At 34.7% G+C, this 24,617-nt stretch overlaps 2 protein-coding genes across 3 annotated transcripts; both read right to left on the bottom strand.

Moving 5' to 3' along the window:
• Window positions 1-2,615: 2,615 nt before the first annotated feature.
• Window positions 2,616-17,040, bottom strand: LOC114393566 (probable cadmium/zinc-transporting ATPase HMA1, chloroplastic). Its single transcript, XM_028354919.1, has 13 exons — window positions 16,398-17,040; window positions 16,004-16,154; window positions 15,714-15,901; window positions 14,820-14,966; window positions 13,861-14,056; window positions 12,947-13,059; window positions 11,259-11,500; window positions 10,548-10,653; window positions 5,330-5,494; window positions 4,871-5,087; window positions 3,689-3,876; window positions 3,523-3,609; window positions 2,616-3,002 (listed from the first exon to the last, which is right to left on the bottom strand). The coding sequence occupies exons 1-13, from the start codon at window positions 16,869-16,871 to the stop codon at window positions 2,823-2,825; spliced, it is 2,454 nt and encodes an 817-aa protein (XP_028210720.1). The 5' UTR covers window positions 16,872-17,040; the 3' UTR covers window positions 2,616-2,822.
• A 797-nt stretch (window positions 17,041-17,837) lies between these two features.
• On the bottom strand, window positions 17,838-24,232 carry LOC114392610 (protein MRG1-like). 2 transcript variants are annotated; one of them, XM_028353808.1, is made up of 11 exons: window positions 23,956-24,232; window positions 23,103-23,156; window positions 22,848-22,861; window positions 22,301-22,446; window positions 21,486-21,521; window positions 20,139-20,179; window positions 19,763-19,864; window positions 19,485-19,564; window positions 19,150-19,319; window positions 18,499-18,583; window positions 17,838-18,120 (listed from the first exon to the last, which is right to left on the bottom strand). In XM_028353808.1, exons 1-11 carry the CDS (start codon window positions 24,094-24,096, stop codon window positions 18,030-18,032), a joined length of 960 nt encoding a protein of 319 aa, XP_028209609.1. In that variant the 5' UTR covers window positions 24,097-24,232; the 3' UTR covers window positions 17,838-18,029. The 2 variants fall into 2 exon arrangements, with proteins under 2 accessions (XP_028209609.1, XP_028209610.1); XM_028353809.1 differs by having other exon boundaries at window positions 19,763-19,861.
• Between the last annotated feature and the right edge of the window lie 385 nt (window positions 24,233-24,617).

The following is a 24,617-nucleotide window of genomic DNA, read 5'->3' as shown; positions in this document are numbered from 1 at the left end:
CTGCGGAAATTTGAACGTAAGAACGTTTACAAGCTAAGTGTATGGTTGCATTGATGGGTTTAACTTATCTTAGTGGGGCTTCTGCACTCTGCAATCAGTTCATTTCAATTGAAAGGATCTTTGTTTCATGACTGGTGTCATATTAATATTGGCTTGTATGCTGGAAAGAAAGTGACGAATTGGAAAGGCCATAATGAATTGGAGAACTAGAGATAAGGGAAAAATTAATTTGAATGAGATTTACCTTGTTTTCCTTTTTTGAAACTTCATATTTTGATGACTGATATGAGATGAAAAGTGATATGAATTAACCTCAACTTTTGGATTCTCTTGATAGAATTTTGTTGTTTGATTCATTTAACTAAATCCCAACTAGTGGGGAGGAGACTAATTGTTTTTGTGGTTGTCTACTATGTCTATAAAAATCTCTAGATTGTTTTCTGAGATCATGCAAGATTTAGGTGCATAATGAGAGTTTGCATGAGTCTTTCATAAGACAAAGAGTGAATTAGTGGCTATTTTGTTGACTAGTTCGACAGTCTATGTCAGAACATTGAGGCCAACCTATTGACTTCATTTCTTATGTTCTACCAAAAGTTTTTGGTGATGAGTTTAAAGAAAAAGACTTATAATTCTATGCTTCTGCCTGCTGATCTGGATACTGCTGCACGTACTCTGACTGTAATACTAAATAACCATATCTATGAAAAATATAACCAAACAAATTGCAAAATTCAATAAGAAAACTCACTTAATTTTGCTGAATTTGTCATAAAAAAATATATAAATATGAATATTAATTAGCTTGTTATTTATGCATTGAAATAAAAGGGCCTCAGTTACAAAGGCCAACTTTCAATAATTTTTTTGCAGCCTAGTAAGCACCACATCTGTCTAGTGGCTGAGAGGAAACATGTTTCATGTTGATTGTATCCCAGTTCAGGGCTCATTATACTATAAAATGATTGTAGTAAATAGGGAATGAGTAGCAAAATAATCTTTAAGACACTCTGGAGTCTGGTTCACATCATGTAATTAATTTGTTTGTAGAATCTGGTTTCATAACCCTACTTCTAACTTAGGCTCCTTTGAATTTTATTTTACACATCATTTAATTTGGAGATTTTTTTCAAACCTCATAGGGTAGGAGATGTCTAATTTGGATAATTTTATCACAGTACCATGTGCTTGTTTGTGTGAGTCACTGTAAATCAACTTCAGGATATTGTCTACAATTAATTAATATTGTAGCCAAAGATAATCATGAAATTCAGTTCCTCTGCATATGATTCTTTATTTATTTCTCATCAGTCTAAATCCTCTGTTATTTTTTGTTTTTGTCTTTTTTGGTTTTGCACACACTGTCATGTCCATTGTTTTGATAATAATAATAATACGAAACCCACTTGCAGCAGCATTCTGCAAATATGAACGTTGCTTTGTTTCTGTATATGTTTCATGATAGCTATCTCGATCGGGCAATGCGTAGAGGAAATCAGGAAAACATTAAAGAAAAAAGTTCTGAACTTTAATGTGCTCTTACATGTTACTATTATATGTCGGTATGCATTAACCGCTATATGTACGGTACTGAAAAGATGCACCCCACTATTATTTAATGCCACTTGGCAAAAGAAAATTAAATGGAGTTGCAGGATTATGCTTATGTTTCAATTTAATGTTCGTCAGCGTCTAAGATGGAAACTGGAAAATTTTGATCTATCATGGTCCTGTTATTAACGGTCGGATATAATCATGGCTGGGATAAATTTAATTTAGTATCTACAACCGATTATATATATTCTGAAAATACAATCTGTCGTACTTTCATTTCGTTAAAATTGCAAATTAATCACATAAGTAAGACTCGATTATGCGGCTTAAAATAGTCTTATTCAGTTTTGAACTCAAGAACTCACAAGAGAAAAAGAATGAAAGACGTGGGAGAGATTTATCTGTAAAAAACTTGTAATTATGACGAAAAAAGAGAGAAATTCTAAAACCATATTAGACCAATAAGGAGAAATAAAAAGATATTCAATCTAAAATAAATCAACAAAACTAAATCAAAGTAAAAAAATTAACATTATACAAAATATCTTTAATATATTTATATGACCAAATTTTATTTTGGTCTTTTGTTTTTAAACTTTTTTTATTCTAAAAAATAATTGTCCTAAAGAACTATTTAAATAACTTTTCAGAGCATGATTTAAACAAATTTGGAGACAAACAAAAGAAAATATTCCTTAGGAACCAAAAAGTTAAAAAAAAAAACATATTGGCAACAAAAACAAATTAGAGAGGACTAATAACATATTTAAATTTAATAAAGAGTAGTCAGTTGTTTCCTACGTTAATATTTTTTTCATATAAATAAAGTTAAATATGATTTTAGTCACTTAAATTTGGAGCGCTTTTGGTTTTCATCCCCAATTAAAGATTGTTCTTTCATGTCACTCAAATTCGTAAAATATTATTTTAGTCCCCCAACTTCACTTTTGGGAGACAAAATCTGCTTTTTTTTTTAGTCCCTAAAATTTTCTTTGGGGGATTGAAAATAACATTTAACAAATTTGAGAGACTAAACAGATTTATGAAAGCCAAATCCAAGATGTATAAGCATATTCTTCCCTTAATGTCATTTTTCTTATTCCATTTAAATGGGAAAACGAGAATTACGGAAAGGGAAACTAATCTCAAATAGAAGGGAATGTTCAATTCTCTGGGATTAAAAGAAGCCTACAGATATACAAGGGAAGGATATTGACATTTTTTCTCAATACACTATAAATATGCAATACATGCACTACAACACTACGTTACAAATTCGTCGTTATGATACTGTTTGAGCCCGTGATATTTGTCTTGAGAGACAGGAGTCTAGATTTAATCTCGCTAATCAAATGGAATATATCATGCTTCCAGGACCAAGATGGTTCATTCAGAGCACGTACGGAATTGAGACAGACAAGCAGGGTTCCACCTTCATGTAAAAGAACCTGCATGCATAAACAAGAGACATGATTAAAGAACCACCGGAAAAAAAAAGTTTAAAAGAAGCAATCAAGCAATTAAGGTAGTGGTATCACTCAAAAGCTAAAGGACAACAAGTTTAAAAGAAGCAATCAAGCAATTAAGGTAGTGGTATCACTCAAAAGCTAAAGGACAACAAGTTTAAAAGAAGCAATCTTACGGATGTAATAATTTACAGGAATTAAAGCCAACAAGTTAAGCTGAGTATACTTAAATGATAGAGGTAGCACCTATCAAATTCGATTTACTTTTTTTTTGCCCCCGGGGTGGGGAGTTTTCTCGGCTAAGTGATACTGCTATGGCCACAGCCCAAGTGGGCAATCTTTACTAAAATGATCATGATTCGTGAGGTTTGTTATCACAACCAGTAAAAAATTCTTGCTCAAGTCATCCACTACATTATGACATAGTGCCAAAAGAAAAAAAAATGTTCTACAGCAGAATGACAGAAAGATTCAGCATGAAATTTAAATTGAATTTTCATACCGTTAACCACAATGGCAGAAATCCCAAAACTGATGGAAGGGAAGCCATGAGAATGGACGTCAATGCTAAAGCTACATTTTGTTTAATCTGCACGTGCATTCACATATAAGGCAAAATCATCCAAGAGTGACAAAATTATGTATTGTAACTGTTGCTATTAAATTACCAGTGAAGTTGTTTGGCGAGACTTGGCAATACAAAATGGCACTGCAGAAATGCTTTCTCTAAGCAACAATACATCGGCAACAGCGATGGCAGTTGCACTAGCTCGGTGAGCAAGAACTATCCCAACAGTTGCAGCAGCTAGTGCTGGGGCATCATTGATGCCTTCACCGACCATAATTAAGCCTCCCCCTGTCACAGAAGTATAAACAAAATGTCTTAAGAGCACATAACGTATGTGTAAAAGACATCATGCAATTTAGTCAAAATATTATGAAGGAACCTGGTTAAGAAAATAGTCTCATCATAAAAAATGACAAGTGTTGTAACTGATCAACAAAGGTACAATAAAACAAGACTTGAAAGTGAAGCATGAAAAGGTAATATTATAGGCCATAGTTATTAGAATCTCATGATTTACGATTTGATACAAATCGGCAACCTACAAATTCATATGATACATGAATGTCTGTGCAATTTTGTATCATCAATATGAATCACACGATTCAATGATTTGTTATTTTTTCTTTTCTTTTCTTTCACCAACTCATGAAAAAATTGAAAAGTCATATAAGCTTAACTTGTTAAATGAAAAGGAATTGAAGGAACACTTCTAAATTTATCCTATTTGATTATTCCACTACTTTATTTGTCACTCACTTGTTCAATGCATGTACTCTATTTAGCTAATTAATTGCTTTGTTTCCATTCTTCTAAAATAAAGGCTTCACGAATCCCAATATAACTAATAATTTTCTTTTATTAGACTTTTGTTTTTTTTTTAATCTATTTCTGGTTCAAAAATTTTACATCAAACACTATATATCATCTATACAATAGATTTGGAAGTAATTTTTTCATTGTCCCTTTATCTTACGATTCAATACAAATTATGATTCACAATTCAAAAATTAGAAGTGATTCATGATTCAAATATCAATTTGGTAACCTTGTTTAGGCTTCAGTTCTGCACAATTTACTTGTACAGTTGAAGCAAGAAACTGCAAGAGGGCACGCACAAAACTTGTATTGTAAAGGAACAATTAGTGTGCAAGTACAAAAACAAAAATTATAAACATACGTATGCAGAATGCAGTACAAAAGTCAGTCCACAGTCCAAATATAATATCCTTGTTAATTGTTTTCAGAGACATAAAGATAAAGAAATGCTAATCAAGGAACTTACCCATATCTCTTGAGATATCCTTTACATGACTCAGCTTATCTTCAGGCTTCAGGTTGCAATGAAACTCATTGATGCCCACACCACTTGCAACTCGCCTTGCACTAGACTCATGATCACCAGTTAACATCATCACACGTAACTTTGCTTCATCTTGCAATTCTTGAATAACATTAACAACCCCAGGACGTGGCCTATCCTCTAGATGAATCAATGTTACCTGCATCAAGAGATCAGTCACTTAGGTTCAGGTGGAGTTGAGAATGAGACAGGAGCATATCATACGAGCAAGGCTCAATGTGTTTTATTTGGGAGGAAGGGGAGGTGGGGGGTAAACAGGGCAAAGGAGTTAAAAGATTTGGCTATGTAGCCTGCTTCTCTAGCTGGATAGGTCTATGAAAATGCTTAAAGCATTACCACTTCTGCCCTTCCCAGAAAAAAGATGAGTAGATAACAATATACCTTCTGATTAACTGAAAGGGCAGCATGAACATATTCACTTCCATAAGAAGATGTATTAACAGCTTCCTTGATCTTTTCTGACTCATCTTCAGATTGACATAAAGAGGTGATGAAATCTATTGACCCAAGTGATGCTTTCAATAGTTTAGCACCTCCAGTTCCTGACTATAATAAAACAAAAATAAACTTGAGTCATTCTACTTGTCATTTCACAAATAAACTATATGAGAAGAAAAGATATGGCTCAGCCAGATACTCAAGCATCACAATTATTCTATTTCCCAATATTAGTAATGAATAGTGGTAAAAAAGGACCAATTTCTTCTCAAGACATTTCACCTTTTTTCATCGTGTGGGAATTAGAATTAATTCCCATTTATTTACTTTTATCCATGTGGGGTGAAAATAAATGTTTGTATTCAGCTACAAAGTTTATTTTTTACACAGTAGAAAGTTCTATTTTTTATTAATGGGAATTCTGGGTATGATTTTTTATTAAGGTCTTGTTTGGGTAACCTTCTCCATAAGTACTTGTAGGAGAAGAAAATAAGAAAAAATGAATAAGTTTCTCCCATAAGCTAAAAGTAGCCTTTATTCAGAAGTTAAAATCAGCTTATGGATAAGCTAAAATAGAAAGCTTCTATAAAAATAGCTTATGCACAAACTAATCTTAACTCGGGGGAGAAACTTATTTCATTTTACCTTCTTGTGTTCTTCTCCTATAAGTACTTATGGAGAAGTTTATCTAAATAAGGCCTCAATTTTAAATCATTAACTAAACAACTGTATCACATGACATTGGAAGTAATATTCCATATGGGATTTTTTTTGTTGTCAAATCACCAATTATATCCTTAAATGGTTACTAGACACCCATGAAGAGGCACATTACAGAACTTATATGCTTTTAGCTGAAATATTATTAAAAATGGGAGTATATAGGTTGGTCCAAATTAATATGGAATTACTGTCTTGTGCTCATTTTACATATTGCCCCTAGTTAATGCTACGAAGTTCAGTTCAAATAATCTATGCAGCTTCAATATTTCTTAGTCAATGTAATTGTGAGATTATGTTTTGATATTATTCATGATATTGTGTTTATTATTAGAATATTTTATTTCCTATTAATCAGTAATTGATTGATGTTGTAATCAATATTGATTCCTTTTTCCATATTATAAATAGCATGAGGTGTGGTCTACATTGACACACAATATTACAGTAAAACACCGTTATATGGTATCAGAGCTTAGGTTATTCTTGACAGAGGAATAACGAAAGTCGTTCTCCACCTAGGACCCATTGTCACTAGTGGACCTCTCTGCTAGTCGTCCTATTTCTAGCGACCTATTTCCATGCCCCCGGTGGACCTTTATACTTGCCGAACATTTTCTAGAACTTGCTTCCGCTTTACTCTCAGTTTTTGGCGATTCCCCCCTGTTTCGGCACATTTCCGGCAGCTGCCACTGCCACCTTTGAAGCTCCAACAACCTCTCCGACCGACAAACCCACCATCAGGAGCGCCCGCAGCTGATCTACCGAACACCATCAATGGCGCCATTGTCAGACACCAAACGCGTCCTCACACGCATTTCCTAGGCTTGCCAAACAGCATCAGCTCCAGAAGTTCTACCGGCACATCTAGCCGCCATTCTGGCTGCGCTTCCAGCAATCAGTTCGCCCCTACCTACCCCTAAAGTTTGGGGTCATTCCATGTTGATTTAACGGTTCTCCTTTGTTTTCCTTTTCCACACAGCCCCTCTTCCTGGGGAATAGTACCGTGCGGCTACTCTACCCTGGTTTGGAAGGCTTCCCGATGCCTTTTCGTCAGAGCCTACCTTCAACCCCCGTCGCCCATCACTGAAGACCATCACATCGTCCCCATGCACAGCCAACTCAAAACACCACTGCACGCAACCCCATGCAAGGTCCTGGCACATGAAGTTCATGCACATGATGCGTGACACATCTCCAGCTAGGGTCACCCTAATCTTCTCTCCCTTCGCCTCAAGGCATCCCTGGTGGACCTTTTTGCTTTTTTCACGGTTGAACAGTACCCGTTGCCATCGCCAAAGACCGCTATGTTGTCCACCTGTGCAGCCAACTCAAAACACCGTTGCACATGGCCCCACGCAGGGCCCTAGCGTGTGAAGTTCACGCACACAATGCATGATGCATCTCCAGCGAGCATCACACCGGTCTCCATCATCACTGCAGGCCAGGTCTTCTTTTCTATCGAGCTGACCACATTTGTAACAAGCTTAGTTCATATCACACATATGCTCCGGCTTGAGCGGGAGTGTGAGATCATGTTTTGATATTATTCCTGATATTGTATTTATTATTAGAATATTTTGTTTACTATTAATCAGTAATTGATTGATCTTGTAATTAATATTGATTCTCTTTTCCATATTATAAATAGCATCAGGTGTGGTCTACATTGGCACACAACATTACAGTAAAACATTGTTATAGTAATTTTTAAAAAGGGTAGTTTATTCTCAGTATCTCATGGGTTTCTTAATTACGAAAATTAGTTCTATATTTCATACTAGACTCAAGGGGTCTGATTCTTGATTACCCAACCTCTTCAAATCCATTTTTTGATTCTGTACGTTGCAATGGGTCACGACCATACTCAATGCTGCTATCTTTTGAGTTTCCTCCACCCACTTAGCCCCATGATGTATTACATTTTTCTCAAATGGCTGTTCATTCGCCTCTTCATCCTCAAGAAGAATATCCTGCATTTGCATCAACTGATGCAGCATGTGCTTAGGCTTAGAAATGCTGGACTCGCAAGAATGAGGCTGTAATCCATGATTTCTAGTTACCTCCTTCAAGAAACCCACCACATTCTCAATTACTTATCCAGTGAGTTAGACCAATTTGTTAGGAATCCAGAATAGAAAACAGAGAAAAGAAATAATGTTTTTTATTTCTTGATTTAAAATGAACAAAAGGATAAAGATCTCTCCAATGGTTTCCACTTTTTACGAGAGCTAATGCTCAGTTTTCAGTTGATACAAAACAGAATGCTGCTCCTTTCTACCCAGGGATGACAATGAAAGACTTTAGATAGGATAGTACACTATTTGTTCAGATACCTGGGTAAAAAAGAAAATGCCTTGGCTTCAACCCCAAAGTTAAGTGGATAGCAATTTAGTGTCCATGCCTGTATCCATACGCCCATACCTAACCCATTGTCTGCATTCAAGTAATTATCATCAATAAAAATGAAATATCTGAAAGTAAACCAGTTGGCAGGAGAGCCTTCCTAATCTACAAACATTCCTCATGAGTCATGAGTATGACCTTTTCCTTCATATATGAGACCTTTTCTTGAAGCCCCCTGATATACTTCAGAATGTGGATTATTGTATCTCAATGTCCTATAAAGGAAGATATAAGAAACAAACTTATCACACTAACTGCAAAAGAGTTACCCAGACAAGTGACGGTGAGATCCGAATCAATCTTTCGTACATCTGTGTTTAAAACTGACTCTGCTAACATGGCAGAAATTTGACGTTGGGATTCATAGGAGTTCCAACATGTAGGCATGGGCGGGTTGGGGTTGGATTTGACTCTCCCTGTCCCCGCAAAAGGCGGGGAGCGGGTTCGGGTTTATGAAAGGAGGAGGCAAAAAAGTAAAATTCAACCCCATCCCCATCGGGCTTTATCGGGTTCGGGAAAACAGTAAGGAACCCATCTCACACTTTTTAAAATTTATTTGTTCATGTACTTTAAATAAATCATAGATAAAGTTATTAATTACATCTTAATTCAAACAATATTTATAAAAATTAATAAAGAATCAATAATGTAAAAATATTTACGAACTAAATAATATTTTTATTTCAATGTATAGATTTTAACTTTGTTATTTAATTAGTATTATAATTATAATATTATTTATTTAACTATTAAATTAATTATACTATATTTTTAATAATTATAAAAATAAAATATGAAAATAATTGCATAATTAATAATTATTATATATAATATATAGTATATAATAATAGAATTATATATAAATGTATATTTATATTATTAATAATTATAAATATATACATATTCGGCCGAGGGCGGGGAGTCACATACCTAAACCTGTACCCGTTTTCCTAAGTCAGGAAAAATCCAAACGCAACCCACAGGTTCAGTTTTTATTGCCATACCTACCAACAAGCTTAGCGCTCATTAACCTTGTCTTTTCTTAAATTTCCATGGCATACTTCCTTGTCTTTTCTTAAATTTCCATGGCATACCTACCAACAAGCTTAGCACTCATTAACCTTGGTGGAGTCAGCCAAGATCTTTTATTAAAAATGGTGACAAAAAATCCTCCTTGACTTGAGTGAAGCCACCGATCACTACATGTAATGACAATGTTGTCGACACTCAACATAGATAATGAAGTAAATGCACCCAATAGCGAGGTGGCGATTTAAAATTAGGTAATTAACCTCACTCTGAGTCATACCAAACTATTGAACAATGGTGCTAAATCTACAAATACATGCTCTAGAGATTGTTTAAGACCACTTAACATAAGAACCTGTGAAGACTACCAAAAAGTTTTGAAGACCATAATTACCCTATTTACATTATTACTTTATTTACATTTTTTCCAACAGTATTAATTTATAAGTACAATATATTTTCACTTAAATTTATTATATTAAAAAATTAAAATATATGGGTCAGACGTGATGTATGTACTAAAATAACCAAACCTGCACTCATTTTGGCGACTAATTCCTTCATTGTGGGTATTCTTGTAGGTGCTAATCAAGTTTGAATCCAATTGTGTTCCCTACTTCTACACCTTCTCCTAAGCTAATTCTATGTCCTACCCTCTCTTATTAAATAACTAACTAATTGTTCTAACTTTTAACTAACAATAACTATTCATACTCTACTATAACTAACTATTGATATCTGGGAATCTCTAACATGGATCCCATTATAATATATAGTCAGCACTTGCATTAGCATCAATATATAAAGAAAAACAAATGCAAAATAATGAAACACAAATCTTTAAAAAAGTGCATGAGCAAACAATTGGAGATCTCTATGATAAATGTATGCAATATGAGCTTGAGATACTGACAATACATGACCATGTATATTACAAAACCTGACTTTGTCAAGCAAAATGAATATTTAAGTAATGGGTTGAGCAAAACACATAATTACAAAATACCTCAATGCTGTTAACAGTAGCAGTAAGGCCTCTACCAGGAAAGTATTCGAAACTTTCAACAGAAACAGATGGGAGGTCTTTGCCTTCACTATGGTCAACCACAGCCCTGCAATTCATTTTACAGAAAAGAAAATTGCATAAGGACAGAGAAGAGATAATCATGTTTAATATCATGCTTTATTTATACATTCGAGATGGCATAACTGAACATTCAAGAATTGAATTGTGTTGTGGAGAATCTCAACAACAACAACAACGCCTTATCCCACTAGGTGGGGTCGGCTACATTGTGGAGAATCTCATTGACAGGAATTAACATTTAAAGAGATAAGTTGTAGATATTGCAAATTGATTGCAATTTCCTAATTGCATTTGGATAGTTAGCTATTGTAGGTTAGAAGTAATTTCCTCATCCTCCCCCTTTTTACCTCCTATGCTAATACTTTCAACAAGTCTATTAGGGGCTCCTCAATTGTGTTAATTTGTAACAAGCTTTGTGCATATAACTTGAGGAGGATTGATAGTAGTATACTATAGTGGTACTGGGCTTAAAAGCCCATTAGTATAAGTTGTATACAAATATATTCTTGTACTCCTATTTTCATTAGACAAATAAAATTCAATTTCTAGAGAACCAATAACAGCCACAATTGTAACTAGTAAGAAGAGGGTTCACAAAATAACAAAACTACAGTCTATTTAAAATCGTACCTTCCAATAGGGTGAGTGGTACCCTTTTCCATTGCTGAAGCAACAGCAAGAGCTTCTTTTTCACAGGTGGGAATGCAACACGAAGGAACATTTGATTCGTTGTTTCTAACATGATGACCATAAATGGGCTCAATTGCCTTGAATACGAGTCCACCAGTGGTCAATGTCCCTGTTTTGTCAAATGCAATAGTATGACAAGAAGCAAGAGCATCCAGAACATGCCCACCTTTGAGTAATATCCCCTGCAAATTGAGGCAACTGTCACACCCACAATGAAAGAAGCATCCTTGGAATAATTTGATTAACTTTCTACTTCACTCAAACCAACAAAAAAACCATCTGAAGGACTTAATGGTGAAATCAAATTTTTCCATTCCATTCACCTTATTATTGACAAATCTCATGAAGAATCTTTAGTCTGGCAGTAAAAATAGTTTCATCATCTTGAAGACAATACTAGTTTCCTTGTTATAACATCAATCATGTTCATGGCTTAGTTTTTCTTCAATCACAACTCATAAGTCTGATCAAGTTTTAGCTCACATTTGGTGCTTGAAATTATTACTTAGAATAATGTGGGTGGGGTGATTGGCATTAGAAAGAAAACACTCTACTCCATATACAATAACCGATATACAAAGCTTTAAAAGATTGTTCTTTGCATGACAATTAATTAAAGTTCTTTCCTCTTTCTCAAAATGTATAAATAGAAATTTAGATGTTAATATCATAATGACCTAAATGAGTAAGATTTCATAACATTATTCACAAGATCTTAAACTTTGGTTAAGGGTGTAACTCAACCATAAAACCAGCATGTAAGGTGATTGTCCAAGTTTTATGAGGGTTACATTGGCCATATCTTTAGTCTATGTGGAACTAAGCATGCCCCCTCACACTCAGCAAAATGAAGATGCTCTAAAGAAACCGAAACTAAGGCGAGACACGGTGACTACAATTAAGGCGGCTTTCCAACACACCCTGTTACACCTAGGGCTAAGAGCCTAGAGCATGGCAATGCAGGTGACCCAACAATAGATCTAAGATAAGCTTTGATATTATCTTAGAATTTGGGCTTAAGACCCTACCTCAACCCCACAAAACCAACTTGTAAGGTGAGGATTGTCTAAGCTTTATAAGTTCTATTTAAGTCATATCTCTAGGTGGTGTGAGACTAAACATGCCCCCTTAAGACTACAATTAAAGCAACCCAAAGAGACCAGAATTAAGGGCTAAGGAGGGCTAGGGCCTAGGGGTAATCACAATTAAGGCAACTTTACAACACATCCAGTCACGCCCGAGGCTATTGGCCTGGAGCATGGCAATGCAAATAACCCAAAAATGGGTCTAGGATAAACTTTGATAACATCTTAGATTTTTAGCTTACGGCCTAACTCAAAAATCTTACTTACCAGTAAATTTAGGAAATTATAACTACAAAATCGATGCAAGTATAAGATTTTCAAAAGGTGTGGGATTATAATTTTTAAAATTATAATACTGAATACAAAAATGAAAAACATGAAATAATATTGACAGTGCAAATACTTCATAATTTAAACACTAGGATAACACTTAATTCTAGCAAAACGAAAATATAAAATTCAAAGAGCAATTTCATATATGATGTTAAAATTTAAAATATATTCTGACGTGTAGTTAGATACCCCCAAGTAGATAACTGTTACCTTTCTGGCACAGGAACTGATTGCTATAGCATATGCCAATGGGGCCACAGCCAAGGCACAAGGGGATGCTGCCACCATAAGCCCTAAGGCTCTGTAAATTGAACCTCTGCAAGCTACATCAATCAGGCACTAATAAGCGGAAATACAAAATGTTACATCATATATAGATAAGAAACAACATATTTTAGGATACTACATCCTTTTAACAAGAAGATTGGAGAAAACGTGGGCATTGAGAACTTTATAAATTGGTGAGATTGTAGGATAGCATTAATAAATAGGAGACTTTAGTACCACTTGTTAAACCTAAACCATGATACAGCCCTTGCCCAAGTCCATCAAAGACAAAGAAACAATAGGGCTATGCCCATAATAGGGCTGGTTCTGAAGGAGCAGGGAGGGCTGCATGCGTATGAAAGGAGGAATATAGAGGGAGATGGAATTGGAGGGTCTATCCTCACAGCAGAGAACAAGACAAAAGAGGCTGCTAACAACCTGAATAGCTGGTGCAATATGAATGAGGAAGGAAAAAGTGGAGTGTTTAAGGCATTAACTGAGAAGGTAGATAAATGTGAGTAAGAAGAGTGAGAAAGGTGTAGAAAAGAATTGAGAAATGGTAAGGTTTTGGGAAGCAGTGAGATATTCTGTGCATGTGCAGAATCTCCCTTGTAATCTTTTTTCTTTTTACTGCACTTCATTTGTGATTTCAGTAAGCAGAGGCTATCTCTGTTATTTCTACTTTAATTCGAAGTTTCTATGGAATTATTATAAAAGGAAAGTTGTGAATGGCATATCTGACCCAAAAAGAAAAACAAAATGACAACAGGATAAAAACATAATTAGTTATCAAATTTTAAAATTTATTAACTATATTATACAGCAACACTACTAGAGTAAAAGAATTCAAAAATTACCGGATGTACTAACGAATGGCCACTTAAATAAAAATGGCCCAATAACAGCAATAGCAATTGATAACACCACAACAACTTGGCTATAACGTTCACCAAATTCATCCAGCCACCTTTCAAGTTTAGGTTTATTTGACTGTGCTTCTTCAGTTAACTGAACAATTCTGCTGAGAGTTGATTCCTTCCAAGTTTTCATTACCTGTGATCAATTAATTTTGTATTATATGGCATGTTTCCAACAAAATCACACTTTAAACAAGACAAGCACCTAAATGACATAATCAGAAACAAGTGTTGACCAAGACAAACTATTACTGACAAACTAGCAATAGCAACAAAGCATCACAATCTCTAGTAAACCCATGCATATCTATGAACTTGACTCATTGCCCTAATTTTCAATCTTCATCGATGAAAATGAAAGACTAGGTGTGGTTAATGTCATGTGAAACTTGTAATTAACCACCAAAAATATAATAAAGATATCTATTTCCATCTGAAACATACAACAACTCTCACTAACTACCTATTAATAACCAACTTGAGCATCATCACAACCACTCCTACCAACCTCAGAACTAGCAGTTTAGTGTCATACTCCTAAAATAAAATATACTAAAACAACCAATAACCATAAGTGTAATAAGATTAATTATACAATTGCAGCCACTGCCACCATATTATTACTATTGCTTCCCACCCATTAACACCACCAATTTGACCTTGTTCTCTTAATTGTATCATCCATCACCATCATGAGCGGTCACCAATTCACCATACTATATCCATCACCACCCAAAGTAAGCTATTATTGTTGTCACTGCCTTTTCTGTTGTCATACTACCAATATAATTACCAGTTTACCGCTTTTCCAATGTAAATATAAATGCAAAGCTTTTAAATTTAGTAAAATATACAAAAATTGCTGAAATTCCGAAACATTGATGTACAGTTCAACATACCTCCACAATTATCCTCCCATCTAAGTTCCTTGAACCACCAGGAATTCTATCTCCAACTTTGGCTTCCAAAGGTTTGACTTCCCCTGTCAAGTGCTCGATGGTAATTGTGGCACTGCCTTGGAATACTTCACAATCTACTGGCACAGACTAATCACAACACCATCCCCATTACTTCAATAATCTGCTGTATAAAACTTGAAATTCCAAAATCGTGCATGTATGAGTTTGTATGAGTCTATGTTGTGTATTAGAATATACTTAAGGTTTGAAGAAATTAAAATATTCTTCTTTTTGCTCTTTTAGGGGGAAGGGGCAATGCGATAGAATCCTTTATTAAAAGAGAAAGGAGACATAGAACATGAGGACCAGGAATGCTCTTGAAACAACAAAAGAAAGAGACATTTGAACTTTTTAATAAAAAATAATATTGTAAGGGAATTGACTGAAAACAACTGCTGAACCATGTGAGAAGATTGAAAGGCAATCTTTCCAAAACAAGTTTTCCAATATTTGGTTCGTAATGTTTTCAGAACACAGTGATACACTTTGGTTAGACAAGTTGTGTGTACTCTGAATCAAATTAAGCTGCAAAATCAGTTTGGTAGTATCAATATCTTTCTATGCGTTAATAATTATTCTATGGACATTATAAAAAGAATTGGAATCATAATTTATTTATTAGTTACTGATTCATAACGCAGCAAAGTAACAAACCATATATATGCAAAGGTTAACTATGTCCAAGCCACCAAAAATTGTAATGAACACCAGTTAATGATTATAGTACAAAATGCTTATGCAGTAGAAAACCTCAAAAACATCACAATACAACAGTTTCATTGAACCAATTCAAACTTAGAAATTAAAGCGAGACACAAATTTACAAAAACCTACCTCGCCGGTGCCAACCAGAATAAATGATCCTACAGTCACATCATGCACGGGAACCCTCTTGTATGCCAAGTCAAACGTATTGGGGAGTTTATCATCATCATTGGTATCCAGAACAAGGGCGAAATCTGGATTATTTTCTTTCAACTCCCTAACATCAACCATCGACCGGCTGGTGAAATACTCTTCGGCTACAGAAACCATTCACACAAGCAAATCAAAATCATTGCACGAAACTTTAACCTACAAAGTTCACTAATTCAGCAAGTGTGTGAGTTGCATCATTAGCTCACCGATATGCGCGAGGTTAAACATGGCAAGAAGCAGGCCTCCTTCCAAAGAGTTTCCCATGAATATCGATGCAAAGGCTGCCATAGCCATCAGAACATGGATGTTCACCTTTCCGCTGCTGATTTCTATGAGAGCGTCAAGTGATGCAGAAACCTGATAGGAACACACATGGTCACATCCAGAGTGTAATGGAGATATAAGGTTGGCTTGCTGGTAAAAGTAGGAGAGAGGGAGGGATAGGTCGGGGGTTGGAGTCCACCCGCTAACTAAAACTAACATATTAACGAATAACATTTTCCCGAATAAAAAAAAAAAAACCATGCAGAGTGTAATAATAGTATTATAGAAAGAAAGAAAAAGTGAAGGCAGTGAGAGAGAGATTGTTGTGTTGCGTACCCCAACCAGAGGGAAGGCGACGAAGATGAGGGAGTTTTGAAGAGGCTTGACGAGTGGCTTGGGCAAGGTGTGAGGGCAAATTGCGGCGGCGACGAAGAGAGCGGTGGAGAAGCAGCAAAGATGCAGGTGCTCCCTCAGGATGTCTGCCAGGTCCATCCATCTGGTGGCTTTGGCGAAAGCGATGACAGCTTTTTGAGGCCCGGTGAGATTAGCACCGTGGGAGTGGTGATGATGATGATGGTGGTGGTGGTGGCCGTGGTGATGGTCGTGGTCATGATGATGATGATTATTGGAGGATTCAGCGACGCAGCGAAGTCTGTGGCGATGGAGAATGAGGAAATTGGGGGAATATAGAGGTTTGATTGAGATTGGGGGAGGGCGAAGAGGGAGGGATCGAATTCGTGTAACGCCGGTGTAAATATGAAGAGATGAGTGCAATTTGGTGGAGGGGATTGAATAAGGAATTGCTTCCATTTTGAGATTAGAACTTGGAAGATGAGCTTGTCATCAGCAGAGTGTGTTTCTCTGGGAGGAGGGGTGCTATGGCTCTGGTGCAGTGGTTGGTTACTGGTCTGGTCCCTAGACTGGTCGCTATGGAGTGAAATTGAAAATCAACCATTCAGGTTCGTCGTTACGTGGCTACGCCATCCCCACCACATAATGTATTCATTCCCATAGTTTGGGTACGCACGCTGCTGGTAGGGCCATGGTAATTCGTAAAATATCACACCACTATTATTAGTTGTAATTGATTGATACCGTATTTTTTTGTTTTATTTTATTTTATAATATAATACATTTCAAAAGTAATTCCTGAATTAAAAATTGAAAGATCCTCCTTTCATTTAAAAATATATATACTTTGGATTTTCGTATTTTTGAAATGTGACAAATTTCATTCTCAACTTGATACTTAATTTAACATGACTAAACACAAAATACAAAGAAAAGATCAAAGACTCGAATCAATTCTAACCAAATACTAAATCTTGACCTAAATTACATTTTACCCTTAAAAAAACATTTTCATTGGCATATTTGTGTGGGCTGACCAGAAAGAATGCATTACAGTGAAATTAAAATAATGCATGGCATACTTTATTTCATTAAAGGACAGATACAACTATTTTCATAATTGTTTCTATGAATCTTTAAAAAATAAGTAACTGTCAAAATAAAATAGTTTTAATTAACAATAAAACAAAATATAAAGGGTTTCTTTTAAAACTAAAGACCCTTATTTTTATTATTTCTTACACAAATTTTTACTAACAAAAAAAGCAAAAAACAATGACATTTTATGTTTGTATGGGAAACATAGTGGTTTTTTTTCCTTTTTTATGTGCAACATGGGTCATGCCAGCTCAACCAACTTTTCTTTCAGGCCACAAACATGCCTTTTTTTGCACATCCCAGACCTGAAGAGGTCACATAATAATATGTACCTGAGCCACCAACCGCTTCCATTGTATAATAGTACTGTGTAAGCTTTAAAAATTAAAGAATGAATTAGTCAATATTCTTACAACAACAATTGAGTTTCTTCCCTGAATTTTTCAAGGGAAAGATGACAGTCTGTCAATAACAATTAAAAATACAACAGGATGAAGACCAGGGATTCTATGTTTCTTCTCATTCATCCTTCCCCTTTCCTTTTCCTTCAGGGACTTTAGGGCCATCATATGCTGAAAGAAAGAAGGTACTTTGATTTTTCTGCAAAAACCTGCAATGAGTTTGTTTATTTATCAAACCATCGTCATCAGCAACAAAACCCTATGAAGAAACCAAACAATTAAATAAACATTACCCTGTTTAGCCTGACAGGAAAAATTATGCACTCCCCAACCAAAAGGAAAATAGATACAAATTACCTGGGTAAAGTACATGTTTTAATTTATTCACTTAATCACCAAAAGGCTACATCGTCGCCCTTGACACATAACAGTATGCGAACAGATATTAAAAATTGGATTTTTTCAGTTTTGTCATTATTTCAGCTGAGAGCTATAGTGCAGTATGTCACTTTGAAAAGTAATGAAATTCCAATAGTAATAGTATCTAATTTCTAAATATAATAAACGAGCTAGGTTTCAGTTTTTACTTGAGAAAGTCAAGTAATTTCTGCTGCAAGCGATTCAATGTTTCCTCCTCAATAGTTACATATGCCAAAAGCTCAGGTAACTTAACTGCAAGCACAAAAAGAAAAACAATACATGACCGTTTTGCAAAACATATTATGAAAATTCAGTCAGATATGTTGATCAAGGGTAACGTTCAAATGCTATACTCATAACAATATAACTATATTCCATCATCCTAATGGCTAGAAATACAAATACAAATAATATATTAGTGGGATTGGAACCCAAAACTAAATTCTCACAACTAGCCAGGAAACATTAAAAGATAAGAGATGTCGAAATTTTACAGGCAAATCAAAAGTTCAGGTAACTTAGTAATCAGCAGAGAATCTATGCTTATTTAGCGGATATCACATTAATGGAATCGGAACTTAAAAATTCATATTCTTACAACTAGCAATGAAACATTAAATGGTAAGAGATGTCAAAATTTCAACTTTCATCAAGCAAAGCTGACAGCTTCCTTTAATTACTAACTCAAAACTACCCTCGAAAGAAACAAGGATGAGAAAAAAATTATATCCCAAGACAGAATGCAAGCAGAGGTGTGAATGCACATAATATCCTCCTTTCATGCACACACTTAGAACCAGCAAAAAGTAAGATCATACCAAAGAGGCGTAATAAATGTTCAGCTCCATATATGGTTGACGGAGACACATTATCCACAATTGAATCATTATATTGCTTGCGTTCTTTTTTGTACAAGAGCATCATAGGCAATGCTTTATCAAAATAACACCTTATTCCTTTCAAAATTTCTCCTATTGAATCAGGTGCCCTGTATCACAGATAATGCACATGCTTTCATAGTTAGTATAAGGTGCCCACAGCTTACATCTAATAGCTGCAACTAAATGTACAAAGATGAATAAATAACAAAAATAAATAGCAAAGTAGAAAAGGAGGAAGGATATAAAATTTTAATTATCAATCTATTTCTTACACGCCATCCTTCTTTGATTTGTATTCAAGGTACTTTGTCATAATTTCATCAACAGTTGGTGAACGGGGAAGTTTTACAAGCTGCAGGCACCCATATCACAACATTAGTCACATTTAATTTCAAGGGAAAGGAAAACATAGTGACTCAAGGGTCTCTCTTTCAGGGGGCTATGGTAACCTTTACGAGAAGCATCCATTAATTCTAACTCTACAAATGTGCATTTTTAGCATATATGAGAGGACAACAACAAAGAGTGAATTTAATAATTTTCCATGTACCTTATCTTGCTGAGTAACAGAGTCCCAATCATCAACAAGTTGTTTCTTTAATGTTGCAGGAATTTGAATCTTGACAAGCTTTTCCACAGTCCCACTGCCCTTCTAATAATTAAAAAACCACACTTAGCAGAATATTTTCAATTAAAAGAGTAGTAGCAAAAATGAGAAATTCCAATCAAATCAAATCTCAAACAAACTCGGAGGTATTTTTTCATTTTTCATTTATAAATAATATTTAATATGCCATTTTGACTTTATCATATGAAATATATAAAATGAAAACAAGGAAGCAAAAGCAATTAATTCATTATATGAAGAGAATTTCGATGCAAATGATAAATCTTTCTGGATTTTAGAATAAAAGAACATGCCAAACCTCGACTCCCGCATCATGCTTTCTTTTCTTCCCTTTCGACACTGCACAGAGATTGATGTGTTAAACTTATTAGTACATACAAATTGTAATATGGCAAGCAAATATAACATTTTAAATAAGAATTTTAAGAGGTCCAACTTGTTAATTACTGCACTTAAATGCAGGGATTAAGGAAAATGAAAAGCATGAGGGTGCTTATTGTGTTGGGCTTTAATATATAAAAAAAAAACATTGGAATAGTGTGGGCCAGGCCTAAAAAAATGAGATGACCAAAAGCCTAATTAGAAATTTCAAAAACAAAATTAAAACAAAAAATAAAGATGTTACATAAAAATGCATATAAAAATGAAAAATAATACAGTTGAGGAAGCCAAACAAATTTTATGAGAGAAGGGACTTGAATAAAATCTGTATAATTATATTCCAAATATTCAATAAATTACAATGTACTTAAATACAGTATGGCTTGATCGGATTTTTTCATTCAGACCTGGCCCAAATTATATTTAGGCTAAAACAGTGATGCCCAAATGGAACTTTTCCGGGCCAGGGTTTGGTCAGGTCTCAAGCCCAATAATAGTGTCTAATGAATGGTAATATTATTTATCAAATGAAAGCAAATATAGTCTCTAATTCTCTATACAAAAGATCTAACTAACAAGGGAGATTGTTATAGTAGGGTTTAAATAGATAAAAACTCAGGTAGATTAGGATGTACATATCTGGCTTCCATTGATAACCTAAATGCATTAAGTATCATTGCAATCACAAATATTGAAGTTGAAGTTGAAGTTATAGTAGAAGCACATTGTAAACAAATAAAATGCACCAATAATTGTGTTAAAAGCAACAAGTAATGATAAGTGATACTTTAGAAAAGGAATAGCATGGGCAAGAAAGAATGAAGCCAAACAATACAAAAGGCTTCCTTAATCTGAAAAATCTGTATACTTAACAAACTGTCATAGTCCCCTCTTATTACATACAAATTATTGGTTGTTATCGTGGATATATATTGTGTGTAAGATTACAATCCTAATTCAAGAATCAGGAAGTATGTAATAAGCAGAAAAGTGAGCAACCTTTTCAGCAGGATATTAAATCTACAAAAAAGAAAAACCTGAAAACTTAAAGCCTCTGTTACCCAAAATGTTCTAAATTTACTTCCTGAAACAATTCTTACATGTGGAATTTATTATCTGAATATTTAAGACAATAGGAACTCAATCCTAGTGATTATGAAGAAAAAGGTTCATATCTGTATCCATATGACTATATCTACATAGATATAGATGTATAAAGATGTATATGCAAAAAGGAAAGTGAAACATAAAATTTAACGAATACCATTATTCTTGACATCCTCTTTATCCATTTTAGCATCTGCAGAATCCAAAGCAAACATAAATTATCAAGTTAACAAAAAGAAATAATCTAAGTTTTCTAAGTCCAACAGTTCCATAAAAAAAGAGCAAAATTAGGATTTGATCCAGCACAACTGTGTATACATTTGGTCAAGTATTTAAAACAGGGGAAAACTGATTTCAATAGCAAAAGGTTGCATATCCTGTAACAATTTCGAAAGGACAATATAAAATGTTTTTGTGCTTATACAGAAGGTCCAGAATTAATTTTGGTCAAAGTTACCACTCACATTTTTTTTCCACAAATAGTGTTGAAGGAAATTAAACATACTTTTGATGTTATTATTATCAAAACATGCTATATTGTTTATAGTCAATACTAGCACTTTGCATCCAAGCACCTGATAAGTATAGATTTTTTTATCTTGTACTCCTTTTCCCTTTGAAGGGTCCAGATATCCTTTTACCAATAAAAACCAACAATGTTCAAAATAGAATATTCACCAAAATTTTCAGAGCTCAGTTGATAAAGGGCCTATGCGAAACTCATTAATCATTTCTAATCACTCATTGAGAACATAAAAGAAGAGCCTTTGGTAATAAATAAAAAATAAAAAATAAAAACAGAGCCTTAAGGTGTCCACATCTGCAAACCAAATACTCTGGAGAGTAATACAAAGAACTGGTGGACTTCAAACCCCCTTTGCCAAGAGATTAGTTATGCACAAACTAGATAAGCAAAAGCTTCAAGAAACTGTCATAATAAATTATCACCGTTTCAAAGAGTGCATGGCTTACCCGTAGAAATTTTGGCCTTTCCTTGAGATGAACGCCCAGACTTAACATTCTTGTCTACATTTTGCTTTTTGTCTAGGGCCTGTTGTTTCAGCACATTCTCTTCAGTATGTTTCATCAAACGTTCCTCACCTACCCATTCATCCCAACTGTTGGAAATATGTTGAACCAATGATAATGATTCTTTGTAACCTTTTGCATCATTGCTTGTAATTATAATCATTTATTGCAAAAATATGAAGATGATTCTCTGTAAAATCTATAGATCAATTATCACAAAGGCCTTGCAAACAAATTGTTAAACAAGTTCCAACCATGCACCACTTTCATTGTCATTTAAAATTAGAGTTTCAATTTGGAAAATCTGCAAGTATTAACTCTGTTTTTTACTTGTGGCTTTTTTTTAGCAATTTTGAATCACACCATGTATACAAGAACAAATATAATATTCCAGAACACATTGTAAACTGAAAGATTGAAGCATCCTCTCATTGAGACGTTGTCATTTCCTGTTAGTTGAAACGAAACAAACAAAAGATAAGAAACTCACTTTTTACTCCAGCCCTGCAAAACAGCAAATGAAACAACCAAAGTCAATAGCATCTCCTGTAATCACTTGAAAGTTTCAAATATTTAACATTTCAAGTCACTCAATTTCGAATCTTTCAAACTAAAACATTAATTTAATTTGAAAAGTTAAATCAAGGAACACTCCAGAGATGAGGTAACCAATAGAAATGACTAAGTCCTTATAGAATGCAGTAAATTAGGCCAACTGCAAAAGTAACATTATGGTTGAACTTACAAGGTAGTGAACAAAGTATTTCCATTCACTCTTTCTGATCTCAGTCTTTTGCACCTGACAATCAAAGCATGCAGTAAATTAGATCAGAAGTATAAAAAGACAACGGAAAAGAGCAGTATAAGACGCACTCTGTCTACAGTAAATTAGATCACAACTACAAAATTACAAGGGGAAAAAACAGTATAAAACGCACTCTGCCTGCAGTAAATTAGATCACAACTACGAGAAGACAAGGGAAAAGAACAGTATAAAACGCACTCTGTCTAGAGAGTGGTTAATTATTATTTACTACGAAGCCCTACATTAGACAGACAAACGTAGTAGAAAAAAGACTAGTTGAAATAACCCTAAAAAATAATCTCAATTTCATAATGATAAGAAAAGTGGATATGAAAATCCCAGGAAGAACACGAAAGCAATCACACGTTAGAAAAATTACATGCCTTGCGATATAGATTAAAATCACCAAAAAAAAAATTACAGATTAAATTGGACAAGAGAAAATAGGGTAAATGATGAGAAACCGTAAAAGACCTTTCATAGTTTCTCCGTAACAAGGAAAAAGTGCTGTTAAGTCACAATTCAGTCAAAGCAAGGAAAATTCGCTAATTCGCTATTTCTTTTTCACAAACTAAAAACAAACGAGAACACGAAAAACACAAGCCAAATAAATCCCTAACACAGAAAACTGTGCGGAACGGTTACTGAGCAGTTAGCAACTGTAAAGATTTCGTTAACGGTAGCTATAAAATTCCAAACGAAAAGAACAAGTGGAACCGGCAAATCAAGAGGAAAAAAAGAAGTTGAAAGAGAAAATTGAAAGAGAACGGAAGGAGAGAGAAGTGAAAGATGCCTTTGCTTCGTAGATGCGAGGGCCGTGGTAGGCGAGGACTTTCTCGCCCTCGGAGTAGACGCCGGAATTGGAGGGCGGAATGTCGCCGGCGGAAGCGTCGGCGGAGGTGGCGGAGTCGTTGTCCTTGGATGAGTTTCCCATGGGTGGGAGTGAGAGCGAGCGAAAATGGAACTGGGCGGGAACCAAGAAAATGACGCGCTGTGTGTGTTTGGGAAGAAAGTGAAGTTAGTGAGAGTTTGAACCGTTTTTTGGATTTTTCAGTTTTCGATGTTCGTCATTTTGTATATATATATATATAATAGTGCATAACAGCATAAGACACACGGTTAGGGAGGCATTTGAATCTGCACCCCCTAAACCCCTAATTTGTATCCTAAATCTCCCAATGCATTTTGGAATATTTATCTTAGTCTAAAATGTAAAATTGCATTTAGAAATAGATTTTCCGAACTACAATAAGATGCACTGAATTCAATAGGAAGAGTACACGAAATAAATGCAGGTTAGAGACCGTGGGGTAATTTGTTTTAAATTTACCCATTTCCCGACCCTCACTATATAAAACTAATTGGATTGGCTCATCCACGTATATGTGGTCAAAAATCAAATTCATTATTAAGAAAAACTATTTAATTGCATCTTTTGTCTTTTATTTTGCACAT

The sequence above is a fragment of the Glycine soja genome, chromosome 17, assembly GCF_004193775.1.
Source record: "Glycine soja cultivar W05 chromosome 17, ASM419377v2, whole genome shotgun sequence".
Taxonomy (NCBI): domain Eukaryota; kingdom Viridiplantae; phylum Streptophyta; class Magnoliopsida; order Fabales; family Fabaceae; genus Glycine; species Glycine soja.
This window is presented reverse-complemented; position numbering and strand designations above follow the sequence as displayed.

Excerpts from the sequence above, each read along its gene's own strand:
- LOC114393566 (XM_028354919.1), bottom strand. The coding sequence starts at position 16,871 with ATGGAAGCAATTCCTTATTCAATCCCCTCCACCAAATTGCACTCATCT. Across the intron at positions 16,155-16,397 it reads TCGCCTTCCCTCTGGTTGGG|GTTTCTGCATCACTTGACGC; the intron begins GTACGCAACACA and ends TGTTCCTATCAG. Across the intron at positions 15,902-16,003 it reads GTTTAACCTCGCGCATATCG|CCGAAGAGTATTTCACCAGC; the intron begins GTGAGCTAATGA and ends TGGTTTCTGTAG.
- LOC114392610 (XM_028353808.1), bottom strand. The coding sequence starts at position 24,096 with ATGGGAAACTCATCCAAGGACAACGACTCCGCCACCTCCGCCGACGCT. Across the intron at positions 19,565-19,762 it reads CTGTTACTCAGCAAGATAAG|CTTGTAAAACTTCCCCGTTC; the intron begins GTACATGGAAAA and ends GGGTGCCTGCAG. Across the intron at positions 18,584-19,149 it reads ACATTTATTACGCCTCTTTG|TTAAGTTACCTGAGCTTTTG; the intron begins GTATGATCTTAC and ends TTGTGCTTGCAG.